Source organism: Jaculus jaculus, chromosome 1 (genome assembly GCF_020740685.1).
Source record: "Jaculus jaculus isolate mJacJac1 chromosome 1, mJacJac1.mat.Y.cur, whole genome shotgun sequence".
Classification (NCBI taxonomy): domain Eukaryota; kingdom Metazoa; phylum Chordata; class Mammalia; order Rodentia; family Dipodidae; genus Jaculus; species Jaculus jaculus.
Window position 1 is genome coordinate 61,654,600 of NC_059102.1, and position 25,948 is coordinate 61,680,547.

Here is a 25,948-nt window from a genome sequence, read left to right on the forward strand (position 1 = left end):
TTATTTTAGGTATCTTCCACAGTGAAATAAAGTGGACTCACATGAGCATGCATGTGAGGGAAGAATAGTGATTCTCATAAGTATTATCCAAGGGCTTGGATATATATAGTAGCTCAATGTAGAAAATGCTTGCCCAGTATTGGTGAGGCTTTTAACTTGGCTCTCAGTCCACAAACATAATTAAATGAGTACATAAATAGGTAAAATGCAGAAGTGTACTTCAGCACTGAAGACAGGGAGACCCCCTGCATCAGAACTCCAGGAGGAGCTGTTCTCCGTTATTATGCACAGCTGTGCCCAGGTGACCAAGTGGGTTGAAGAAAGAGGAAGAACAAATCAAACAGGATGAAACATTCAGCTTCTCTTTCCCCCTTTTGCATGTATGCGTGGATAGCATGTGGGGATTTTGTGTGTGTGTGGTGTGTACATGCGTGTGCAAATGTATGCTCCATGCACACACATGTGGAGGCCAGAGGAGAGCATTGGGTGTCCCTCCTCCCTTACTCATCTGTGTGTTTCTTTCAGGAGCTTCTCACTGCTTCTGGAGCTCATTGTTTCCATGAGCCCCAGGGCTTCTCTGGTCTTTGTTTTCCACAGGACTGGGTTTGCAGACATATGTGGCCACGTTCATCTATAATTGTGGGTTCTGGGAATCAAACTCAGAAAGTCTCAAGGTCCCCTCAGGTCCTCTGGAAGTGCTTTTAGCCACTGAGCCATCTCTCCAGCCCTAATTTCTTATTACCCTTAAAAAGTAAAGAATACATCAAAAGTCATTGTCTGATGACACAATAAAAGGTGTATTAGACGTATGTGTTTGACCAGTGCATGCAGTTACCATGAATATGCACAACTATATACTAACACGCTGAGCTCCTAACTGTCCCAGAGATCTTGGAAGGAATCAACTGAAGTTGTATTTGAGACATTTGTACATAATTTTAGAGTTAGAATGCTGGTTGGCCAGTACTACTACTAGGAGGATGCAAATTCTTCAGACAGAAGCTAAGAATGTGCATGAAAGAGTAAGTGAAAATAAAGCCGAGTTCAGTGGTTATAACAACACAGATCATCTCAGTATCTAATCACTCAGAGTTCTGTGAAGTATAAATGGAGATTTTATAAGTTAAATAATGAGCAAAAAAAAAATTAAGTAAATGAGCTGGATGGATGACTTAGTGGTTAAGGCATTTGCCTGCAAAGCCAAAGGATCCTGATTCGACTCTCCAGGACCTACGTTAGCCAGAAGCACAAGGTGGTGCACGCATCTGGAGTTCATTTGCAGTGGCTGGAGGCCCTGGAGCGCCCATTCTCTCTCTGTCTCTCTGCCTCCTTCTCTCTGTCTCTGTCACTGTCAAATAAATACATAAAACAAACAAAATTTTATTTATATATTTATTTGAGGGAGAGAAAGAGGCAGACACACAGAGAGAAATAGAGAGAAAGAGAATGTACAGGCATGCCAGGATCTCTTCCACTACAAATGAACTCCAGATGCATGCACTGCTTTGTGCATCTGGCTTACATGCATCCTGGGGGAACCAAACCTGGGCCATTAGGCTATTCAAGCAAGTGCCTTTAACTGCTGAACCACCTTTCCAGCTCTTATGGTCTTTCTTCTCTTTTAAGAAATATATGTATATTGCCTGCAAAGCCAAAGCACCTTAGTTCGATTCCCTGGAACCTGTGTAAACTAGATGCACAAGGGGGCACATGCATCTGGAGTTTGTTTTGAGTGGCTGGAAGCCCTGGAGCATTCTTTCTCTCTCTCTCTGCCTCTTTGTTGCAAATAAATAAGTAAAAAGTTCATATATATATATATATATATATACACACACACACACACACACATATATATATATATATATATATACACATATACACATATATACATATATATGTACGTATGTATGTATATTGGGATGGAGAGATGGCTTAGTGGTTAAGGTGCTTGCCTGCAAAGCCAAGGGACCCAGGTTTGATCCCCCAAGACCCATGTAAGCTAGGTGTACCTGATGGCACAAGTTTCTGGAGTTCGTTTTCAGCAACTGGGTGCTCTTTGCTCTGATGTGCCCATTGTCTCTCTCTCTCTCCCTCATTCTCTCTCTCAAGTAATAAATAAATGAATAAATAATTAAAAATATATGAATATAACATAATTTGTATTCATTGCTTATGTAATTTGCATTATCTATACTTTACTTGTAATTTTAAGCACTGTGTTTGTATAAAGTATACTGATGAACATAATCGTTCTGATTTTATTCATTTTTCATTCTGAACCTAAAAGCAATAGAAAGAATGCCACAGGCTCCTATCTCATGGCTACCTGGGTATGACACCTAATCGACTGCACAAGTGAGGTGACTGCTTAGTTACCAGCTCGGGCAAGGCATTAGAAAGACATCAGTAAAGAGCAGAGGCAATGCATGGCTTGTGTTTGGGAAGAAAGTGACTAGACAGGAGGATGGAAGAGACATCTGGGGCTTGTGAAACCCTACAAATGTGAACAAAGCCACCTTATTATTCTGTATCATTAATCCACTGATGCTTTCTTCAGCTGTGCCTTATCTATTGTTTATCAGTTCGCTAACATTGTAGTGCAAGAACTATAAATTCCCCTTATTAAAATTCTGGCTACACAGTTTTGATTCTTCAAGTATATCTTTGCTGTTTATTAGTGTGTGGTTTTTTTTTTTTTTAACTATCTCCTTTGTCATTTCTAACCTTTTGGGGATATTCTGAAATCCATCTTGTGGATTTTTTCATGTAGGCTTGACAATGTTGAAATTTCTTATATATATATATATATATATATATATATATATATATATATATATATATTTCACTATGTATGCCAGGGTGGCTTTAGGTCTATGGTCCTTTTATCTCTGCGTCTTGACTGCTAAGATTATAGGCATATGCCCTCATGTCTGGGTCTCTTGTTTTTAAAATCTAAAAATGTCTTTGTTTTGTTCTTGCCCTTGACAAATAGCTTTGCTGGGTACAGAATTCTAAGGGGACAATTATTTTTCTCTTAACAATTTGAAAAGATTTGTCAACCATATTCTGACTTCCATTGTTACTTTAGAGAGGTCTGATATGACTGAATGTTCTTTATAGAAATGAGTCATTTACATTCTTCTTTTATTTTTCTTCTGTTCCATAATACTATAATTTCTATATTTATGGGTTGGTATTTTACAACAATTCTGAACAAGTCTTAACCATTTTCTTTTCTAATAGTGCCTCTCCTTGAATTTTGGACCTGTGACTCTCTGGTCTGGACCATACTGCTATCATTCTTTTCCTGGAGCCTCTCTCCTTTCCAGATTCTAAATCATCCCCAAATCCCAGATATCGCTAGTCAGCCCTTTTCCCAGATATGTTATCCTCTCATGGATAGTTCACATCCCCTCTGCACAGCTGGTTCCTATCTGTCTCTCGATCTGGCTGTACTCAAGAGCTGCACCTTATATGCCCATGTGCTGTTGGTCACCTCTGTCTACAAGCTGTTTTCTCACATCCCCAAGCCAACATACCTAGGCTTGCTAGTACTGCCCTTTTGTTCTCATTCAATTACATAGTCACCCCATTCTCTCCTTCTGGTCCTCTCCACACTGACCATTGCTTCCACTCATTCAAATGATCAGCTTTAGAGGCATGACCCCTTCATTTTTGTATGTGACTCATTTGAAAATAGCTAAAGAAAAAATTCTAAGTGCCTTAGTGTATTATTTCAAAGCCCTCCAGAGTTAGGCCTTACATCATGTTCATCTATCCACTCACTGAATGTTCACTAGTATTTCTCGTGTGGAAAATGTGCCAGGCACCGGGAATGTGACAGTGAGTAGAAACAGGCATTTCCAATCTCATAAAATGTTCCACCTAACAGGAAAGACAGATAGCAATAAAATTATAATAGATGAGCACTGAAGAAATTGTAGTAGAGATCAAACAACAGCTCAGATTTGAACAATGCCTGCCACATACCAGTAAGCAGCAGTGTTATAAGAATTTCACAAATATTGTCTCATTTCATCCTTATAGCACTCACAAGTATTAACTCCAGTTTACAGGTGAGAAAACAGGTATGGAGTATCTCAGCGACTCCCTCAAGTTCACACAAGTCTAGCAACTTGGTTCCAAATTGTGCACATGGACCTTATGTCCCTTAAGGAAAGGTGCCCAGGCTGCGAGGATCACTGATGGGAAGGGGGTATTAGCGCAGGCTTCTTAAGAAAGGATAGCTGAGATAGCAACAATGAGACAGGATTAATTGGCAAGAGGAAAGGAAATACATTCCATCCAGGGAGAAGATTATTTGTCATGGCACAACAATAGAGGAAAGGAGTGTTTATGAAGTTTGAGGTGTGGCAGCAATTAAGTGAGATCAGGTGGTAGAGAGAGGAAGACATTAGATTAGGCTGTGACATGCTCAGGCTGGGGAGGTAGATAAATGCCAAGCCATCTATGGCTCTGTAAACTATGATTTGAACATTTTTCTTTATCCTAAATGCAATAAGAAGCCAGTTTTATGCATGGAGTAACAGAGATGTGTCAAAGGTCTCTGGAAGGTGTCATAGGTTGATGTGGTTTAATTTTCTATAATGGGAAACCTTGTAGAGGGGCTCACTTCTTGAAAAAGATCATGGGCTGTGCTTCAAACGTGTTGACTTTGAGCTGCTATATTGGTTATTTTGTATCACTGAGACCATAATATCCAACAGAGAAAATTTAAGGAGGGACAGATTTATTTTGGCTCATTACTTCAGAGGATTCAGCTCATGGTGCTTGGGCAGAACATCATGGAGGAGATCAATAACTTTTGTAGATAGGAAGCAAAGAAAAGGCCAGGACAAGATGTGATTCCCAAGACATGCCTGCAGTTACTGCTTCATCCCACCAGGATTCCCTTCCTACTGTTCTCCACCTCTCAGTAATGCTGTCATATTGTGATTCCATCTTGGTATAATCACTCAGTAGATTAGAACCCCTGTGATCTAATTGCATCTGGAAATGCCATTACAGACACCCAGAGGTGTGTTTCATTAATCCAATAAATGTTTTGTAGTTCAATCAACTTGATGATCAAAATTAGCATCACAGATGCCTTGGAAGAAGGAAAAGAAAATATCAGGACAATGTCAAATATATGAATCCGAATTTTATATGGGCTACACTCCTAAGGCTTGCATTGAGTACATGGTGCCATAATAAAGAAGTGGCATATTTAACATGAATAAAAATGAGGGAAGTCAGGCATGGTGGTGCACGCCTTTAATCCCAGTACTCAGGAGGGATGCAGAGGTAGGAGGATTGCTGTGAGTTTGAGGCCAGCCTGAGACTACATGGTAAATTCCAAGTCAGCCTGACTAGAGCAAGACCCTATCTCAAAAAAAAAAAAAAAAGAAGAAGAAGAAGAAGAGGGGCCCAGCCCATGTTCCACTGACCTTTCACAATAGAATGATGCACCCCATTGAAGACATCTCTCCTGCTGAAGAGAGTTTAGATCCTATATATGATCTAGAGGTCTGCTTTAATCTTTTGTAGATTTAAATGTAGGTGAAAACCAAACAGGGTGAGATGATTTGATGATAGAGCCCTTCTCTGCTCTCCATTTTTCACATACCACCACTGGATAATCATTTGTCCTTCATCAGTAGCCAGTCTTGGGAAATTGTGATCTGAATCTATTAAAAGGAAACTGCTAAAATCTTTGTGAACAAGTTCTTAGACCTTAGTATTCAGGTCAAAATGGAATGCTCTCATCAGCTATTGCTATGTAACACAGTACCCCCAAATTAGGGGGTTAGAAACAACAATAAACAAGTATTATCTTCTGAGCTTGTGTGGACTTCTTGAGAAGTTTGGGTTGGTGTCTCTGGCTCAGGAATCATTATGAAATCTCAGGATTGCAGGTGGACCTGTTTATCTGGAGATGTGACCCGGCCTGAAGGATCTATTTTACAAACTCGAGTTCATTCACACCATTGTGAACTAGTGCTTGTTCTTGGCAAGACTCCTTCCTTTCTCTCCACCAGAGCTTTCAGGGCTGCTTAGGTGTCTTTTTACCCTGATGAGTGATTTCTCCCACGACAGGACCCAGGGGTGCCAGAGCCAGGTGGAAGCTGTTTCTAATGAGCTGCCTGAAAAATCGCATAGCATGGTGGCACCTTATCCCAAGCAACTCACTAAATTTGGTCTTCCTCAAGGTTGGGAGAGAGAAAGAGGCTTGGCTTTTTGAAATGACAACTGTCAAAGAATTTTTGGTCATAGTTTGGATGTTTGGAATCTGAGCTGTGGGTGGATGTCAAATTGGATGTCAAATCTGAACTTCCCTCTCCTGCTGAGCAGGGACTGACTCCTGCTTTCATACCTCTGGAAGATGGTTAACTTGTCTCTGCAAGACACTTCCAGCTATGAGGAATTGACCATGCTTTGAGTCAGGGAGTTTCATTTTCATCTAGTTTGAATTGTTAGAAGCATCTTCTGTTTATAGAAATGAAAGCTTTGTTACTGGGCTTTGGTATTGAGGGTGGTTCAGCTGCTACAGAATGAGAGTTCTACACCATGGCTTTCCCCGTAGGTGTAAGTATGATCATCTTGACTTTTCTGTCTTCTCCAAAAAATGGTCTTGTCAGGTTTGTTCAAAACTTTCATGTTTTATTTCATGCTTTTCCCATTCTGGTTGCCTTCCTGTTAGAATAATCTGATTCCTAAAATCCAAAAACTGACTGACTTATGCAGCACAAGCTAAGTGTGAAAGGGCATGACAAGGCATTCCCCATTGTCCACTCAGGACCAAGAATCATGACCATGAAAGCTGCAATCACACAAAATCATCTCAATAATTAATAACTAATGTCAAATATTACTTATTATGTGAGCTTTAAAATGTCTATTAAAATATTTAAAACGTAGCTGGGCGCGGTGGTGCATGCCTTTAATCCCAGCACTTGGGAGGCAGAGGTAGGAAAATCACCATGAATTCGAGGACACCCTGAGACTACTTAGTTAATTCCAGGTCAGCCTGAGCTAGAGTGAGACTCTATCTCAAAAAACCAAAAAATAAAAATAAAAATAAAAAAAAATTAAAACTTCATGCCAAACTTAAGTATGAGAAAAATTAAACTAGTGTTCATTTAGTGTAGTGTAATTTTAAATATTTAAACAAGGAATGAAAGCATTTTATCTTGTTTGAAAAATAACCCCATATATTCCAAGAATAGTTTGAACAGTGCGCCTACTGCTTTCTTGATGTGTGGCTTAGGTTACAGAAAGAGAATGTTTTGGTCGCCTTAGCCAATTGCCATTCTGCTCTAGAAATTTTGATCTCCTTTCAATGGTGTATTTGCTCTTCAATATCTCTGAGATACTTAGAGACTTCCTTTAATGGAAATATTTTTTGCCAGTGTCAGTTCCAGGGCATTTTCAATCACTTAACCATATTTTTTTCAAAAAGTTTCCTTCTGCTAATTCTAACAACTAATCCAGAGTGTCTTAGAGGCAGAAGGACATCACCACAGCCGTTGGCTTCTTCTATAGTACTGGTTTTACTGTTCTCCAATTTAATTTCTACATTACTATGTTTTATTATCTTATTTTAATGAGTAGTAAATCAGGGAGAGTAAGAGATTTGCCCATGTTCACAGAGCTAGAAGACAAAACAGCCTTGATTTTGCTTTAAGTCCAGTGTGTTTTCACTTCCCCAACAATGTGTAAGATGCTTACAAGAAAGTAGAGTCTCACCAGTGTTCCCTCTGTTGGTCTGGTATACTAGACCAGTGTTAGAATTTTCCTATAGGGTCTGTGTTAGTTTCAAGGGCTGCTATGACAAGGCACTACAAATTAGGTGAAAAATAAATAAATCTATTATCATCTAGAGGCCAGAAATCCCAGATCAAAGTGTCAGCAGCAAAACTGGTTCTTCCTGAGGATGAGGAAGAAAAGAATGTGTTCTGAGCTGCTCCCTTGGCTTATAGAGGTCCAGCCTTTCTCTACATCTCTCACACCATCTTGCCTCGACCGGTGTCTCTGTGTCTAAAAGAATAATTGACGTATTGGGTTAGGGCTCTCCTCCCTTTAAGCAAGATCTCCCTTTAAACAAGATCACATTCTGAGTTACTGGGGGTTAGAACTTCAACATACACAGTTGGGAGGAGGGCATGCAATTCAACCCATAACAGGTCTTTAAGGCAAATTCAGGTTTGTTTGTTTGTTTTTTTTTTTAATGTGGTGAGTTTTTTATTCATGCCAGAACCTTTCTACCAATATCATCGTGTCTGTTGCAGTCTGCTGAGATAAACTTTGTGCTCAGTTGATGCTGCTTTTCAGTTTTTGACAGTGAATGCCTTTCCTAAAATTACTCTCAGTTGCCTGCTTGCTGAATATAGTCTCTGAGGATGTCTTTTGGGAGGCAGCTGCTGAAATTATTCACTTGTTTCATGATTTCAGGATTCAAGTGCTTCACATCACTTTAGGTCTGAGATTGATGGTGAATTTCCCTCAGTGTTTCATGCTAATTTTATATCCATCTAAGCACTTTCCTTCTTTCTCATTGCCTGAAGCATCAAGGGATTCCATACTTAGGAAACAAAAGTTAGGGAGTATCATTTTTGTATACCAAAGCAATTCACAATCTGTGAAGAACATTTAATTTTGTTTAATTTATCATCAGCTACTTGCAAAACCGAAGCATAGACCACGGCTGGACTTTAGATGGCTGGCTCTGGGATGCCCCAAGTGTAAGCGCTTCTCTGGGTTGAGTTTCCTCATTGCCTCTACCCATTCATGGTTTTTTCTTTAGGGTCATTTGGGTACTTCATAGATAATCAAAGTGTGCATTTCATAAGAAACAAACTTTGATGTTTATTTTATTTTATTTATTTTTGAGAGAGAGAGAGAGATAGATTGAGAGGCAGACAGAGAGAATGGGCACTTACAAGGAAACTCCGGATACATGTGCCACTTTGTGCATCTGGCTTTACGTGGGTAATGAGGAATCAAACCTGGGGTTTTTGGCTTTGCTGGCACATGCCTTAACTGCTAAGCCATATCTCCTAAATTTTGATTTAAAATTTTTTATTTATTTGTTTATTTATGAGAGAAAGAAAGAGGCAGATAGAGAGAGAAAGAAAATGGGTGGGCCAGGACCTCTAACCACTGCAAATAAACTTCAGACACATGTACCACCATGTGCATCTGACTTACATGGGTACTGGGAAATCAAATCTGGGTCCTTAGGGTTTGCAGGCCAAGTGTCTTAACTGATAATCTATCTCTCCTTTTTTTTTTTTTTTTTTTTTTTGTTTTTTGAGGTAGGGTCTCACTCTAGTTCAGGCTGACCTGGAATTTACTATGTAGTCTCAGGGTGGCCTTAAACTCATGGTGATCCTCCTACCTCTGCCTCCTGAGTGCTGGGATTAAAGGCATGGGCCACCATGCCCTGCAATCTCTCCGTTTTTAAGACAATAGCAATAACAAGGACTTTGTTTTTGTTCATTTGCCTTTTGATCTGGGTATTTATCTTCTTTTAATTAACTCAACTGAATAAAAGAACCATTCTCATGTGCATAAATGGTGATGTCTAGAGATAGGAGGAGCCCTCTGTGATCTTGTGAAGTTTCTGTTTGCCTTCCCGTCTCTTTTCTTCCCCTTCCCATTAGTAGCCTACCATGCTCTTGCATTTCTATATACTTTCATCTTATAGATTTATGTTTATAAATAGTATATTGTTTAGTTGTGCAATTTAAAAATTTTATTCTTAAATTCCCCTAAAATTATAAATAAGTTTCATGAACAGTACATATAACTCTCCACTCAGGTTCCCTAGGGTTACCCCTTTTCAGAAGTTATTTCGTATTTTCCCCATTCTTTCTAGATATAAGCAGACACACACTAAGAGTGACTTATAGACATACTGTTCCAGTCTAAGTCCTCCAATGTGTAGTTTCTAAAAGTGAAGGCCACGGTCTTACGTAGTCACATACAGTGATGCAGAATAGGAAATCAATGTAAGTATAATTATACCACCTAATCCATAGCCCCATTCAGACTTTAGGTTTGTCTGATGTTTTCTCATGATTAGATTGAGGGTATACATTCTGTCAGGAATGTCATAGAAATGTTGGCTTGTTCTTCCCAGTGCGTTGTGTCAGAAGGCATGCTATGATCTGTCCCATTACTGGTGATGCTCATGTTAGTTGCTTAGCTGGTTTTATTTTATTTAGAAGTTTTATTTTCTTTGTAAAATAAAATTGGTGGGGAGATACTGTGATAATTATACAAATATCCTAGTCATCAGCAAATTTTCAGCTGTCTGCTTTACCATTCACTGATACTTTATGAATCACTTAACAATGGCTGCCAACTTCTCATTTTTAATTCCTTCATTTCTAACGTGTATTAATATTATAGTTTATTTGTGCATGTATAGGAGGACATATGAAAGTTCCCTAAGGTTATCTTTCCTCTGTCAAACGTGTTTGTTGGGCCAGAAGTTTACCTCAGTGGGTTTAGTGCTTTACTAACATGCGTGAGGCCCTCAGGTTCAGCTCCCAATACTAAAAAAAAAAAAAAAAAAAAAAAAAAAGGGTCTTTGTAAGGAATCATACTTCACTCTTTTTCAAGACTATTTTATCAGGCCCTGCAGTTAAAAGAAAACTTGCTAAAAATGATTATCAATACCAGGTATGGTAGCTCATGCCTTTAATCCCAGCACTGGGGAGGCAGAGGTAGGAGGATCTCTGTGAGTTCGAGGCCACCCTGAGACTACATAGTGAATTCCAGGTCAGCCTCGGCTAGAGGGAGACTCTACCTTGAAAAACCAAAAACAAACAAACAAACAAAATAATTTTCAATTAAAAATTAATAATAAATAAATATGAAACTTTCCAGAAATTCTAGTGACAGCCACTGGGATTATTTTTATTTGTTTTTGGCATTCAAACATTCAGTTTACATTTTGATCATAACTACTCCATATTTGCCTCCCTTCTTCCCCCTTAGTCTCACTGTACTCTTTCTTTTTGTTTCTTACTACTGGCTACTCCACAGAAGAAACGACTGACTTCCTCTTCCTGGCAACCTTTAGCTGTCATTAGCTTATCAGGCAGGAAAGTGGCCTCCAAAATCCTCACTGTATCTGTAAGGGAATGTTGCCTGGTCCTACCATGTGCAGGTCTTGTTTAGGTAACCACATCTACTGGGAAATCATGAGACCAATGGCTTTGTCAGGCTCAGATGCCAGAGTTACAAAGCACTCCTCAACATCTGCTGGGCTTTCATTATTTCTGTTCCATCTTTCCTGAGGCTCAAGAGGAGTATGTCTTCTGGAGTGAACAGTTATGAATTTCTGCATTGACTGTCTCACTGGGATTATTTTTGTTTGTTGTGTGTTTGTGTATGTACATGCATTCGCGTGTGTATGTGGGTGTGTGTTGACACATGGTTTTGTTATGTAACCCAGGCTTACCTTGAACTCATCATTCTCCTGCCTTAGCTTCCTGGAATACTGTGATCACAGGTATATACCACCATACCTCATTTGGGATGGTTTTTCAGTTGTGCAAGTTTCATTTACATATATATTTAGAGTGGCTTATATCAGAGGTTGGCAAATACAGCCACTGCATAATATTCTAAGGTGCTTGACCTATAGTTTTTAAGTGGTTGAAAAAAGTTTAAAATAAGAAGTCTATTTTTTGAAACAACTGAAAAATAGTATAGAATATAAGTTTCAGTTTCTATAAATAAACCTAGTGTAATAGAGCCACATCAATTTGTTTCATTATGGCTATGTTTATATTATAACAAAATTATATAAAAGTTATACCCACTAAGCTTAAAATATTGGTTTCAAGGAAACTTTGCTGACCTCTGGCTTAGACTATCAGAGAAGCAATTACAAAAGGCTAGAAGAATCCCTGGGGAGGTGGATGTAGCCTGGCACTTCTACTTTCTCAGTGCTTGGGACAATGCACATAGCCTGGCCTGCTTCCTTCTTCACAAAATGAAACTATTGGACTAGAAAATTAACTCCTTCATGATACTCTTGGTTCCATTGTAATATTTCTGCCTTAATTCTTCCTTTAAAGGTGGATGGTTTTTTTTCCCAAATCTCATTTATTTCCATTAATCAGTTTGATATGAGTTGAAGTATTATAGTAATTTTAATCTTTGTCCAAGGGCCTCTGAAATCTCTGAGATCTTATCTTTTATCTGATTTTTATGCCCTATTACAGTGACTTAAGGGTACATTTTGCAGGCTGAGGAGATGGGCTCAATGGTTAAAGGCACTTGTTTGCAAAGCATGCTGAACTGGGTTCAATTCCCTAGTCCCCATGTAAAATCACATGCACAAAGTGGTCTATGGATTTGGAGTTTGTTTCCAGTGTGCAAGAGGCTCTGGCATGCCCATTATCTCTCCCGCTCCTCACTCTTTCTCCCTTTCTCTTCCTCTTCATCTCTCTATCTCTCTCACTCTTTTGGCAAATAAATAAATACAAATATTTTTTGAAAAATATTACATTTTATGTATTGGGTACAGATATACATTGCCTTACTATTATTATTTTTTTTGGATGGCTGCGATATTTCACAATTGCTCAAAGAGTGATTTACTCCATTCCATGGCAACAAGCCTGTTGCCCAAGTTTGCCATCTGGTATTTGAAGCCTCTGTCTCACAGAGATTTGTTTCATTAGCTGATAGTCATTACTCATCTGCCTTTGGCTGTAGTATCCTGATATTCTCATTATTGCTCATCGTAAATAATCCTGATTTCAAGAAAGAAGGCACTTGGAGTTGTACAGAAGGGCCTCCATGTCCTCATATAGAAAACTTGAAAACTTGGAAAAGATGGGCCATGCCAGCTGGAAATGCCTATGCTTATGGTTTTATGAAACTCGGTTTTTAATGACTTTGTATATGTTTGACAGCCTACTTAGTCTGATACTGTGGCCTAGAGACAGGAAGGCCTGCAGGTCATGCCAGGAATTTGTTCAGTGGTAAATGAATGAGTGAGGAAAGGGTTTCATGAGCCCAGGAAATCTTAGAAAAACCATTGCCTCATGAGAAGCACATGGGTTGATTTTCCAAAACACTAGAGAATCACTAAAAGTAACTCTAAAGGCTGAGCTATGAAACCCTGCTCCTGACGGCCTTTGTCTGGCTTCCTTCCACCCTTTCTTCTACTGGCATCTTCAGTATCTCAGGACAGGCAGCTCACATCCCCTGTGGGGCTCTTGCACTAGATGTTCTCTCTACCCGAATGCCCTCGAGACACCCAAGTGTCTCAGTGCCCACCTTTACGCAAATATGTGCTTAAATAGCGCTGAGTGAGATTAGCGCACACCATCTTTCAGTCCCCTCATCTACTTCCCTTACTTTTCCATTCCAGTTCCCTAGCAGATTCCATATATCTTATATTTACCTAAGAACTTAGTGTTCTAAGTCTCAGCTCACACAGGAACATACAGGCAGTATTCGATAAGCAAATATGCAAATAAGAGCAATAAAAAAAATCTATCAAAGTGCTTGGGTTGTGAACTCAGTCTCTCTGAGTCAGGGCTTGAACACAGTGGACAGCGTAGACGGTAGCACATCATGTCACTTTTCGCTTCCAGCCCCCTGCTCCTGTCACTTATTCAGTACGATCTCCCCTTCCCCACCCCAGCTATGGATCAAGTACCAATTCCTGTCATTGCAGGTTCTGCGCTTTCTTTGAAAGCTTTCTGACCGCACCACCATCTCCTCCATCTGATCGGGGCGGGGTCGTCACTGTGATCTCACCTCATCTGCTACCTACCACGCTGTGTTTTCACTCTCCAAACATACAAATCAGACCTAAGTCTGATTTTTTCTACTTTACATTTTAATATACATTTCAAGTGGCATTAACATTATTTTGGTCAGAATAAGAGAATTTTTGGAAACATTTTGAATATAAACAGGAGCAAAGATGAAAGTGGAATCATCCCAATATTTTCTATACAGAGATAACCACTGTTCATACCTGCACATCCCATAACTTCAACAGACATGTCTATATGCACACACAACCACACCACATGCTTATCAAAATTGTGGCCATACATGTATAATATCTAGTAATCTAGCTTTTAAAAGGATGTCTTGACTCTATGGAAGGAATAATCCATCAGTAGATGTGTTTTCACCGTTTTAACAATTGCACTGCTTGGTTGTATTTAACCTCCTTTAACTTCTGACTTTGAGATTACAATTTTTCACAAGCATACATATGAGGGTAGATGTTTATATGGACTTAAACTTTCAAAAGTTATTATGTATGGTTTTTGTTGAATGTATGTGTAGAGCCCATTATTTCTATTAAAATTAAAGTATGACATTAATTTTAAGTGTTCTTGATGGAATAAGAATTCAGTGATTTGGTGTAATTTTTTTTTAATAAAAATGTGAACTTTGTCCTTCTCAATGGTCTGGAATACTATGCACTCCCCTTTTCCTACTGAATTACCAATTCTGTTCCATTTTTCCTTACAGAGGTTCTAAATAACACAATATATTTTATGTTTGAGTGTCTTGTTGACCAGTCATTGTAATAACATTTGCTTGCATAAATTTATGTGTTTAAAATTTTCCAGAAACAGAGCTGGAGAGATTGGTTAGTAGTTAAGGTGTTTGCCTACAAAGCCAAAGGACCCAGGTCCAATTCCTCAGGACTCATGTAAGCCAGATGCACAAGGTGGCGCATGCTTCTGGAGTTAGTTTGCAGTGTCTGGAGGCCCTGGTGTGTGCCCATTTTCTCTCTCTCATCCATCCATCCATCCATCCATCCATCCATCCATCCATCCATCCATCTATCTATCTATCTATCTATCTATCTATCTATCTATCTATCTATCTTTCTATCTATCTGCCTCTCTCTCAAATAAATATTAAAAATAAATCTAAAAATTTCCCAGGAACAGAAGGAAGTTGTAAAATGTATATTATTAACATTGAAAGTTTATTTACTACATGTAGAATAAAAGAGTTGTTTTTTTCCTTCCACTAGATAAATTGTCAATGATTATGACCTGTTCATAGAATAAAATAGGGCAATATCAGTTTTTCTTGCTTTCTACTTTCATGGATATAAATGTTGAAAAAGTCTCACATTAATACAGAGGATGGGGAGGGGAGCAATTTGTTATAGCCATATTGACCAATTCTTTGAGTGACTTCTGAATTGTTTGATTACTGTGTACATTATACTAAAATTATTTTTGGTGGTCAGTAAGTCAAGTTGATAGGCAGTTAGGTCACCTGTCAAGAGTGTTCAGTTCTGTTGACAAGTGAAGACTGCAGTGCTCAGAGGTGCCAAGCACAGGGACTGGTGACAGCACCTTTGAGCCATTCTGTCTCCAAGCTGTATGCACTGCTCTGGGACTGTTAGACTCTGCAGGCGAAACCCAGGGGAAAGGAAGAGTGAGTTACATTAGGGACAGAGTTTTCCCAGATGTGGATTAACTACTTTTTTGTTTTGTTTTGTTTTTTTGGTTTTCAAGGTAGGGTCTCACTCTGGATCAAGCTGACCTGGAATTCACTATGTTGTCTCAGGCTGGCCTGGAACTTACGGTGGTCCTCTTACCTGCCTCCCGAGTGCGAGGATTCTTTTCCCTTTCTCCCTTCTTCCTTCCTTCCTTCCTTCCTTCCTTCCTTCCTTCCTTCCTTCCTTCCTTCCTTCCTTCCTTCCTTCCTTCCTTCCCTCCTTCCCTCCCTCCCTCCCTCCCTCCCTCCCTCCCTCCCTCCCTCCCTCCCTCCCTCCTTCCTTCCTTCCTTCCTTCCTTCCTTCCTTCCATCATGCCTGGCTAACTAAATATTTTATTTGTTTCTTTATTTGAGAGGGGGAGGAGACAGAGAGAGAGAGTGAGAATAGGTGCACCAAGGCTCCAGCCACTGCAAAGGAACTCCAGAGTCATGTGCCACCTTGTGCATCTGGTTTATGTGAGTACTGGGGAATCAAACCTGGGTCCTTAGACTTCACAGGCAAGAATCTTAACTGCTAAGCCATCTCTGTAGTCCAAATGTCAATATTTTTACAAAGTATATCTTGATAAGTAAAGAAATCAATATTCACTTTATTTTCTTTTCAGTTTCATGATTAAAAAATGTTACTATTTTTTTTAATAAAAACATTGTTCTCCTAGATCCTCTTAATCCCAGCCAATTCTGCTAAGGGTCATTGGTGGGGTTATTGCTATTTATTGTGGGGATTAAGAGGCCTCAGTCAGTCTCTGGAGGGAGGAAATATAGTGCCTCAGGCTATTCCCATCCACCCTGAAGCTCTTACAATCTATCTGCCCCATCTTCTGCAATGTTCCTTGAGCCTTGGAGGGCAAGACAGAGATCTGGTTTAGTGTTGCTTTCTCTGTAGCTTCTGGATCTCTGTTTTGCTGAAGTTTGAGTCTCCACAGTGTCTGTTGCCATCTCCCTGGCACTGGTTTTTAGCTAGCGGAGAGACCAATATTCATATCACTGCTTCCTCTGTAGTAACTTCTGGCCCAGGTAGATGAGATGGAGGTAACGTCTCATGGTAGACAGTCAGCTCTCTCTTCTTGATGCATCCTGTTTCTCCCTACAATTCTTCACTATCTGTAAGATAAAACAGATTCTCCAACCAAAGGTGAGAGCTGTGTGAATTAAAGGAGATCAATCTAATTATTAGAAAGACTTATTGATGTGTATATCCACTCTTAAAGAGCAGTGGAGGTTCCTTTGGAGTCTATTGGTTTCCTGTTTTAGGGAATCTGGCTTGGTTCCCAGAGTCAGACATCAGTTCTCTTCCCATGAGCTGGTCTCATGTCCAGTCCACAAGTAGTTAGTTACCTACATTAGCTGTGTGCCACTATTGCAGAAGTGTATGCTTCCTCCTCAGCTGGTTGATTTTGCAACTGGCAGGATCTCCTCTTTATTCAATCGGTTGGCAACTGTTATTCTCCAGCTGCTCTCAGAGCTCTTTCTAGCACTATGAGGGCTAGCCAGGAGGGAACTGCATTCCCTCTTAGTTGCAGCATGGTCACTTGATGTCCTGCGGCTGCAGGGCGTGGTGTCTTCAGCAATAGGGGCTTGAAATTTAGCTCCTGCAGGTAACCAATTGACTGCATTATTTGGGGGACCTGTGTCTTTCTGACCAACTGTGTGGGGGGAACCCAATTCTGGCCCTGAGAATTACCAGACAGAGCTCATGGTTTTAGGGTTATGCTTTCTCCACCTTCTATGGGGCCCTTATTGTTGGTAATGACATGTAGAATAGTATCTAGGACGAAGGTTTCTATGGAATTGATTCAAGTTGCCATTAGTTTTGTGCATTCCTCCCATCCCCCTTCCTCTGCCCCTAAGGCCTTTCCTTCCCTCCTTCCCTCTCTTTCTCTCTTTTTATTTATTTATTCGAGAGAGACCGAGAGAGGCAAACAGAGAGATAGAAAGAATGAACGTGCCAGGGCTTACAGATACTGCAAATGAACTCTAGACACATGCACCACCTTATGTATCAGGCTTATGTGGGTACTAGGGAATTGAAGCTGAGTCCTTAGTCTTTGAAGGCAAGTACCTTAACTTCTAAGCCATCTCTCCAGCTTGCTTGCTTTTCCCTCCCTCCCTCCTTCCCTCCGTCTTTCTTCCTTTCGTTCTTCCTTCCTTTCTTTCTTTCTTTCTTTCTTTCTTTCTTTCTTTCTTTCTTTCTTTCTTTCTTTCTCTCTCTCTCTCTCTCTCTCTCTCTTTCTTTCTTTCTTTCTTCCTTTTGACTATGACTTGCTGTTGAGTAGCCTTTCCTCCCTGTTTTTTTTCCTATTTTCCCTACTTCCTAGCTTTGTTCCAGTTCTATGTCCCTATTGTTGATATTTATAATGGCTTACAATTAACTAACACGGGTCCAGGTTTGGAACAGAATGTAGGAAATGACATGTAGTGTTTATTTTTCTGAGCCCTGTATGATCTCACCTAGAATGATTTTCTTTCCAAGTCCTTCTATTTTCCTGCAAAATTTATTATTTAATTTTTCCATACAGTGAATAGATTTTCATTGTGTATATATACCACAGCTCCATTAACCATCCATTTGTTGATGGGTATCTGGACAGATTCTAATTCCTGGCTATTGTAAATAGAGCAGCAATAAAAATGGCTGAGCATGTGTCTCTGTGGCATGTAGTAGAGTCTTTAGGGTATACTCCCAAAGGAGGCATAGCTGCGTCTAAAGGTAATTCTTTTTTTTAGCATTTTGAGGAGCAAAGGCAGCATCTTCAACAATTGGTGCTGAAGAAACTAGATAGGCACATGTAGAAGATAGAGTTTGGAACCCCTTCTCTCACCATGCACTAAAACCAACTCCAAATGTGTCAAAGACCTCAATATAAGACCTGAAACTAAATCAACTAAAAGAGTAAGTTGGGAGAACACTCCTAGATGTAAGCATAGGGAAAGACTCCAGTAGCCCAGGGAATTAGGACAACACTTACGTGACCTCAAGAAGATACCAAGCCATTGTACAGATTTGCAAGAGAGAAAATCTTCACCAGCTATACCTCCGACAAAGGCTTCATATCTAGAATCCAAAAGAACTCAAATACCTGAACAATAAGAAATCAAGCACCCCACTCAAAAAATTGGTCAGAGAATTGCACCGAGAGTTCTAGCAGGAAGAAATACAAATGGCCATTAACACCTCAAGAGATGTGCAACATCTCTGCTCATCAGGGAAATGCCAATTAAAATGACTATGCGATTCCATCTTACTCCAGTCAGAATGGCAACCACCAAAAATTCAAATGGCAGTGCATGCTGACCGGGTGTGGGGAAAGAGGCCCTCTCATCCACTGCTGGGGGGGAGTGGGAACTTATATGAATTTTTATTCCTGAGGCATGTTGCCTTACTTCTCCCTAATTACACCCATTTCATCTACCAGAATTCTTTTTTCAGTATTCAATTTTCAGTAAAATGAGTTTTTAAAAACAACATTGCATATAACAAGAAGGTGTGTCTGGGATTTAGCTCAGTGGTAGAGTGTTTACCAAGCATGCCATGCTGTATGTACAGTCCTCAGCAAAAAAATAAATGAATAAAAATAAACAGAAGAAGCATGGGCTATTTCCTGCAAACAACTTTCTTTCCCTTATGTCCTTTCTTGCTTTGCAATCCATGTGTACCTAAAAAACATCCACACTGTATTTTAGCAAAGAAATAACATTTTGATGTAAGTTATGACTTAATCATGTTCTGAGCATATGTGAATTTCATCACTAGGATCACCGCATACAGTTGTCACAGGAGCCTTATGAAGGATGTATTAGTGTCATCCCAAGATGCAGTGGGGGAAGCCAGACCAAGCAGGAATAACGAACCACTCCTTTGTCCGTCTTTTATCCTTGGTGTTCAAACTCACAGCCTCGTGGGGGATTCCTTTCTTACATCACTCAAGTGTCTTTTGTGTGCAGTAACAGAAAAGCATAGCAGATCTTTTCAGTCAGTGTCTATCATATCAGCCTCAGCATAGCTCTGTGGAAACTCAATGTCAGGCAGTCATGCTGTGAAGTTGTAGTTCGTGCTAATCAGTACTCCCCAGATGTCATTTCTGCACTGCAGACTGCTTTCCTGTGATGGCTTGACAAGAATCTTATTTGTCCAAGGTACAATATTTTGTATATAACAATGTTTACTTTAATCATTTTTAGGTATGGGGGAAAATAGATGCCCATTAACCACATTAAGTATCTTGTGCCTTCAAATGATATTTTTTGAAGACTCACTTATGTCTATATTTTGGTAGAAATAGGGAAATTACACAAAATTTATTTCAAGCATTTAAATTATTTTATTTATTAGAGAGAGTGACAGAGAGAGAAAGAGACAGAGACAGAGAGAGAGAGGAAGAGAATGGGCATGCCAGAGCCTCTAGCCACTGCAAATGAACTCCCGACACATGCACCATTTTGTGCATCTGGCTCATGTGGGTACTCAGAATCAAACCTGGGTCCTCAGGCTTCACAGGCAAGAGTTTTAACTGCAATCTGTCTCTCCAGCCCTATGCACAATTTATTTCTATGAAGGCAATTCTTGTCCTTTTTTGCCACTAAGTTCAATCCCGTTTGGTATTTTAAAACATTTTTATATTGAGTGGGGCTATGGAGCTGGCTCAGTGGGTAAAGTGCTTGCTGTGCAATCATATGGAGCTGAGTTTAGATTCCCAGAACTCACGTAAAGCTGCATGTGGTAGCATTTTGCTATAATCCCAGCACTCCTATGGGAGGCAGAAGTAGGAGAGTCTCTGGAAGCTGGCGGGCCAGATAACCCAGTGTACGCAGTGGCAAACAGCAAGAGAACCTGCCTCAAACAAGGTGCAAGGCCAGGGCATTGAGGTTATCTTCTGATCTACACACACACGTACACACATGCGTGCACTCACAAGCATGTGTGCACCTGCACTTGCACACACCCTACATGTTCCCACATACACAAAGATTTAAACATTTACATCTTTGGTGACAAAAAATGGCTGTGATTCATTAATGTTCAATTCTTTTCTTTCTTCCTTCTAAAGATAGTGTTTCTAGAAGAAGCATCTCAGCAAGAAAGACTGGCCAAGGAATGGTGCTTCAAGCCATGCGAGATAAGAGAGCTGAGCCATCAGTAAGTGTCTCCGACTTCATGTCCTTTGCTGGGAGCCATTACTGTGCTCGCTGCCTGGTTCTTAGAGTGCAAATGTTGAAGCGGGGCCTAGTGGATGATGACTGGGTTCTGACTGCCACTGGAATGGATTGATGTTGGTTTTGCAAACTGAGTGAGTTCTTATGAAAGCAGATGATAATAAAGTGAGTCTACCCTCTGCTGGATCCCTTTTTGTTTCTCTGTCACACTGTAGAGCTCACAGCTGGGCCCTTGCTATATGCAAGCAACATGCAGATAAACTTCGAGAAATGTGAGCTTCTCAAACTGCTTTTAAAAAATAAAGTAGCCACCCTTAGATGTTTTGTTCCAGCAACACAAAACAGACTTATGCACCACACTTTGGAAGACAACTGTGTTCACCATGATGCTATCAGCACATACATCTCACTTTGACATGAGGCTTAGAATGGCATTATGCTACTACACTGCAATTTTACCTCTCCACCTAGGCATCTCTGTGTTTTGTGTGTTTAGCCTTACATGTGCAAAACATCACACTCTGCTTATCACTGAGATACGTCTCTGTCACACTCTCCAAGAGTCAGGAACCATTGCAGAAGAGGTGGTGGAAAGAATGCTAAGAGATAAAGAATGGGGAGGAATGCTTTGGAATGCTGTCATCCTGACACGAAGTGCATTCATGACCTCATGGTGGCTGATGCTACTTACACAAGACCTGCCTAATATGAGAGAAAAAAAAAAAAGGGATAACATCAAAATAGAAGAGCTACTTAGAAAGATGAAGAGATTCAGTGAAGGAGGGGGTGTGAGAGGGAAGACAAAAGAGGGTGGTTCAAAGGGATTATGAGCAGACTACATTGTGTATATATATATGGAGGTTGCCAATGAAAAGTTTCATTAAAAAAAAACAAACAACAAACAGCTGGAGAGATGGGTTACTGGATAAGGCATTTGCTGGTAAAGCCAAGGGACCCATGTTCAATTCCCCAGGACCCATGTAAGCCAGATGTACAAATTGGCACATGCATCTGGAGTTTGTTGTTAGTGGCTAGGGAACCTTGTAGACCCATTCTTTCTCTCTCTATCTGCCTTTCTCTCTTTCTCAAATAAATAAAAATAAAAATACACCCAAACAACCAAATGTCCCTCACTTTCTTTGACTCATTCTCATCTTTTACTCCTTAGAGCTAACCTGGCGGTTCTGTCTCTCGTATTTCTCCTTCACGTTTCTGTTCCCCTCACTATGATCTTTATTCAGAAACCTCACACCTGGGAAATTGCAGGCGTCTCCCAACTCAGGCCCACCACCACCATAGTCATCATTCTAAACCCAAAGTTCAGAGTACCATATCTGCCAAAACCCAAATATTCTCATAAAACACTCATTTTGGCTAACATATGTACAATCATTCACTCAACTGAGTATTCAAACATAGGTTATAAACTTAACCAAAATATTAGTTTTTACTGAGATAGAGTAGTCTAGGACTGGCTTTGAATTCAGCTCATGATGACCATGAAATTTTTTTGTTAAAAATTATGTTGAAGGGCTGGAGAGATGACTTAGTGGTTAAGGTGCTTGCCTATGAAGCCCAAGAACTCAGGTTTGAATCTGCAGTTTCCACTTACTCAGATGCACAGTGAAGTAAGAGCATAATGTTGCAATGCACCACAAGGGGGCGCCCACTTCTGTAGTTCGCAGTGGCTGAAGGGCCTGGGGAGCTCATTCTCTCCCGGCCCTCCCTGTCTCTACCGCTTTCTCTCTTTCTCTCTCTCTCTCTCAAAAAAAAAAGAATAAATAAATAAAAAAAAAAGAATAAATAAAAAAAGGCAGGCATGGTGTCAGACACCTTTAATAACAGCACCCAGGAGGCAGAGGTAGGAGGATCGCTATGAGTTTGAAGCCAGCCTGAGATTACGTAGTGAGTTCCCAGGTCAGCCTGGGCTAAAGTGAGATCCTACTTCACAAAAAATTATATTGCAATGCATATATCAGGTATATAATATTTTGATAAGTTTAAACACCTATGTAACCCTCATTCCCATGAAGTCCTACATCCTAAACAGTTTCCTCAAGCCACTGCAGTCACTTCAGCCCCTCATAGGAAGCCCAGATTGCTATCACATGGACTATTTTTGCCTGTTCTTTAACATCACACAAACAGAATAACTAATTTTTCTTTTCTGTGTTTGGAACTCAACATCATGCTGCTGAGGTTGCTCATATTGTTTTGTGTAAGAGTGGTTAATTGTATTGACTGTGGAATAGTGTTCCACTGGACCACAGCTCATTTGTCCATGTTTTCCTGTGGTAATTATTTATATTGTTTCTGATTTGGGCTAGGATATAAATAAAATGGATAAAGTCGCTGCAAATGTTCTAGTACAGTCTGCTTTCTAAGCTTATTTATGCTTTATTTGGTGTGAGTAGACCTCTAGGAATGCAACTACGCCTAAGACCCTCTATGTTTGACCAGATCTGTTAGCAATGTCCCCCTCTTCCTCTCTCGCTCACATAGACACATCACACACACACACACACACACGCATGCACACACGCACACGCATGCACACACACTCCTAATGCTGTGCACTAGATTATAAAATCTCTGAGGGCAAGATAAAGTTTTTGGATTCCCTGCCAGGCTAAACTCATACAATAAACTGCCTTCCACAAATGGCACACCCCACGTACAATGTTGTGTAGAGTGCCTAGTAGGCATACAAATTCAATCAATGTCAGTTTCTATCACCACTGCCATAATCACCATTTCTAGATCTTTAAAAACAAAATGGAGCATTTTTGTGAGCACATCTCTGTTTATTTATTTTTAAACAGATTATACTCTTTTATTCTGTCTTACCTGTTCCCGTTTTGATGGGCCCTTCTTTGGTGGGGTTATAGGATTCACTGTGGGGTCATGAAGGCTTCCATCAATCCTAGTGTATGGGTTCTCCCACCCTTTGTGGCTCTTACAAGCTTTCTGCTTCCTCTTCTGCAACGATCCCTGAGCCATGGCAGGCCTGTTGGCAGTCTAATTTATTAGTGTGAAGTTGTTTTTAGCCTCTGAATTTCAGTGCTGATAGGCTGTGCTTCGTCATCATGGCTGCCACCATCACCCTGGAGCTGGTTGTCAGGTTATCAGTAAGAGCAGCGTGCATGGCACTGCTTCCACTGCAAGTTCTCCTGGGTCCTGGTAGATGTGGAAGAGGTGGCAAATCTCGTGGTGGGCAGTTGGTTATCTTCTTGTCTTACTGATAGATCTCTATTCTCGTCCATTTTCTCTGTCATCTGTTAAGTAAAGCAGATTCTCCAACCAAGAATGAGAACAGCTTAGATTGAAGGGGTAATGTATAATTATTTGAGATATTTTTTGGTGTACAAACCCACCCATTTTCTCCAGAGAGCAGTGGGGGCTTCTCTCTGATATATTGCTTTCCTGAATATGGGAATCTGACTTGATTTTCAGTAGCAGGAATGAGTTCTCAACCACATGTCCAATCAGAGAACAGTTGATTACCCACAGAAACTGTGTGCCACTATTGTACAAGTGTGTAATTCTTATCTGGCTGGTTGATATTTTGAAGGTTACTTATGACTGTGACTTATGACCAGGTGCTATGCATAGAAATTGATTTGCTAGCATAAGGGACTGATCTTATCTGTGATGTCGAGTTTTGAGTTTTGGTTCCTTATATGTTCATATAGTTGCTTTCTGTGGTAGTCATGTGAGCACATAAAATCTTTGCCTAAATATGTGTTTGATGGTGTTATACAATTAATAGGCTTTGGTGAATGAACTGGCTGATTAGAAGAGCTTTATGTGTTTACTAGTATTAGCCTGCCTTCCTCCCCTTATGTGTATAGTGATTCTGAAAGCTCTTCAAAACCCATCCATTGGGCTGGAGAGATGGCTTAGCAGTTAAGCGCTTGCCTGTGAAGCCTAAGGACCCCGGTTCGAGGCTCTATTCTCCAGGACCCACGTTAGCCAGATGCACAAGGGGGCACACGCGTCTGGAGTTCATTTGCAGTGGCTGGAGGCCCTGGCTTCTCTATCTGCCTCTTTCTCTCTCTGTCACTTTCAAATAAAAAAAAAAGTTAAAAAAAAAAAACCCATCCATCTATAAGAATGACTAGAAATGTGAATACTCAATTTTGGATGAGGGATCAACACAACTGATTAGAAGCATGAATACTGAACCAGGTATGGTGGCTTACTACTGCAATCCCAGCACTCAGGTAGAAACAGGAGGATCACAAGTTCAAGGCCAGCCTGGGCTGTATACAAAGAACACATCTCAAAAAAGCAAAAAGGGGGCTAGATAGATGGCTTAGCAGTTAAGGCACTTATCTGCAAAGCCTAAGGACCCATGTTTGACTCTCCAGATCCCATGTAAGCCAGACCCACAAATGTGAGGCAAGTGCAAGATTAAATATGTCCACTAGATGGCATAAGTGTCTGGAGTTCTATTTCAGTGCCTGAAGCCCTGGCACACCAATGCTTTCTCTCTAAAATAAAATGGAAAAAAAAAAAGGAAAAGAAACATCAATGGTGATCATAGCCTCACAACTCCGTATTCTCTGCTTACTTCTTATCTACTAAGATCTAGAGTGTCAAATCAGCTCATATTGGTTCTCTATGCTATGTTTTGGAGCCCAGCTCTCATGGGGAAGGACATATTTTTTGCAGTCCATGAAGATGAAGATAGTTGTGGAGCCTAAAATGTCAGCCACTCTATTTGTTATCCTCAGTCACCCTTAGTTATCTCTGAGGTGTTCCTCAGCACATTCTTTTGCCTTTGAGCCTCTGAAGACCTTCTGCCCTCTCTCTGCTCTCTTTCTTACAACAAGGAGTTATAAGTGTGGAGTCTACCACTTGAGAGAACAAAGTTGTAGGATGTGTACATGGTGAGACCCCACTGGACATCTTTCTCATAGTAGAGCTTTATTCTTATTTCCTGATCTCTTATTAATAAGAGAACTGGGCTCAGAGTTGCCAAATAACATCAGTGTAAACCTATGTAGGATGAACAATTGAACCAAAATGTTATTTAGATAGATGCAAGAACAATATAGAGATATAACTAAATGTGTTTCCTCTCATTTTAACTTCCAGCGAGTTCTTCATGCCTGGCCTGGTGGATACACATATCCACGCCCCTCAGTATTCCTTTGCTGGAAGTAATGTAGACCTGCCACTTCTGGACTGGCTGACCAACTACACATTTCCTGTAGAACAAAGGTTCCAGAGCATTGACCTTGCTGAAGAAGTCTATACCAGGGTTGTCGTAAGTGAC

General features: G+C 40.2%; 1 protein-coding gene across 3 annotated transcripts in view; it reads left to right on the forward strand.

Annotated features, from left to right (window-relative positions):
- The window catches only part of Gda (guanine deaminase), a 100,789-nt gene that overhangs the window by 24,800 nt on the left and 50,041 nt on the right, over nucleotides 1-25,948 (forward strand). For 2 of the 3 annotated variants that reach the window (XM_004653110.3, XM_045144642.1), the window contains 2 exons: nucleotides 20,562-20,650; nucleotides 25,768-25,939. In XM_004653110.3, the coding sequence (XP_004653167.1) occupies nucleotides 20,562-20,650; nucleotides 25,768-25,939 (261 nt within the window). The remainder of the gene's footprint in view (nucleotides 1-20,561; nucleotides 20,651-25,767; nucleotides 25,940-25,948) is intronic. The other variant, XM_045144652.1, reaches the window with a different exon arrangement.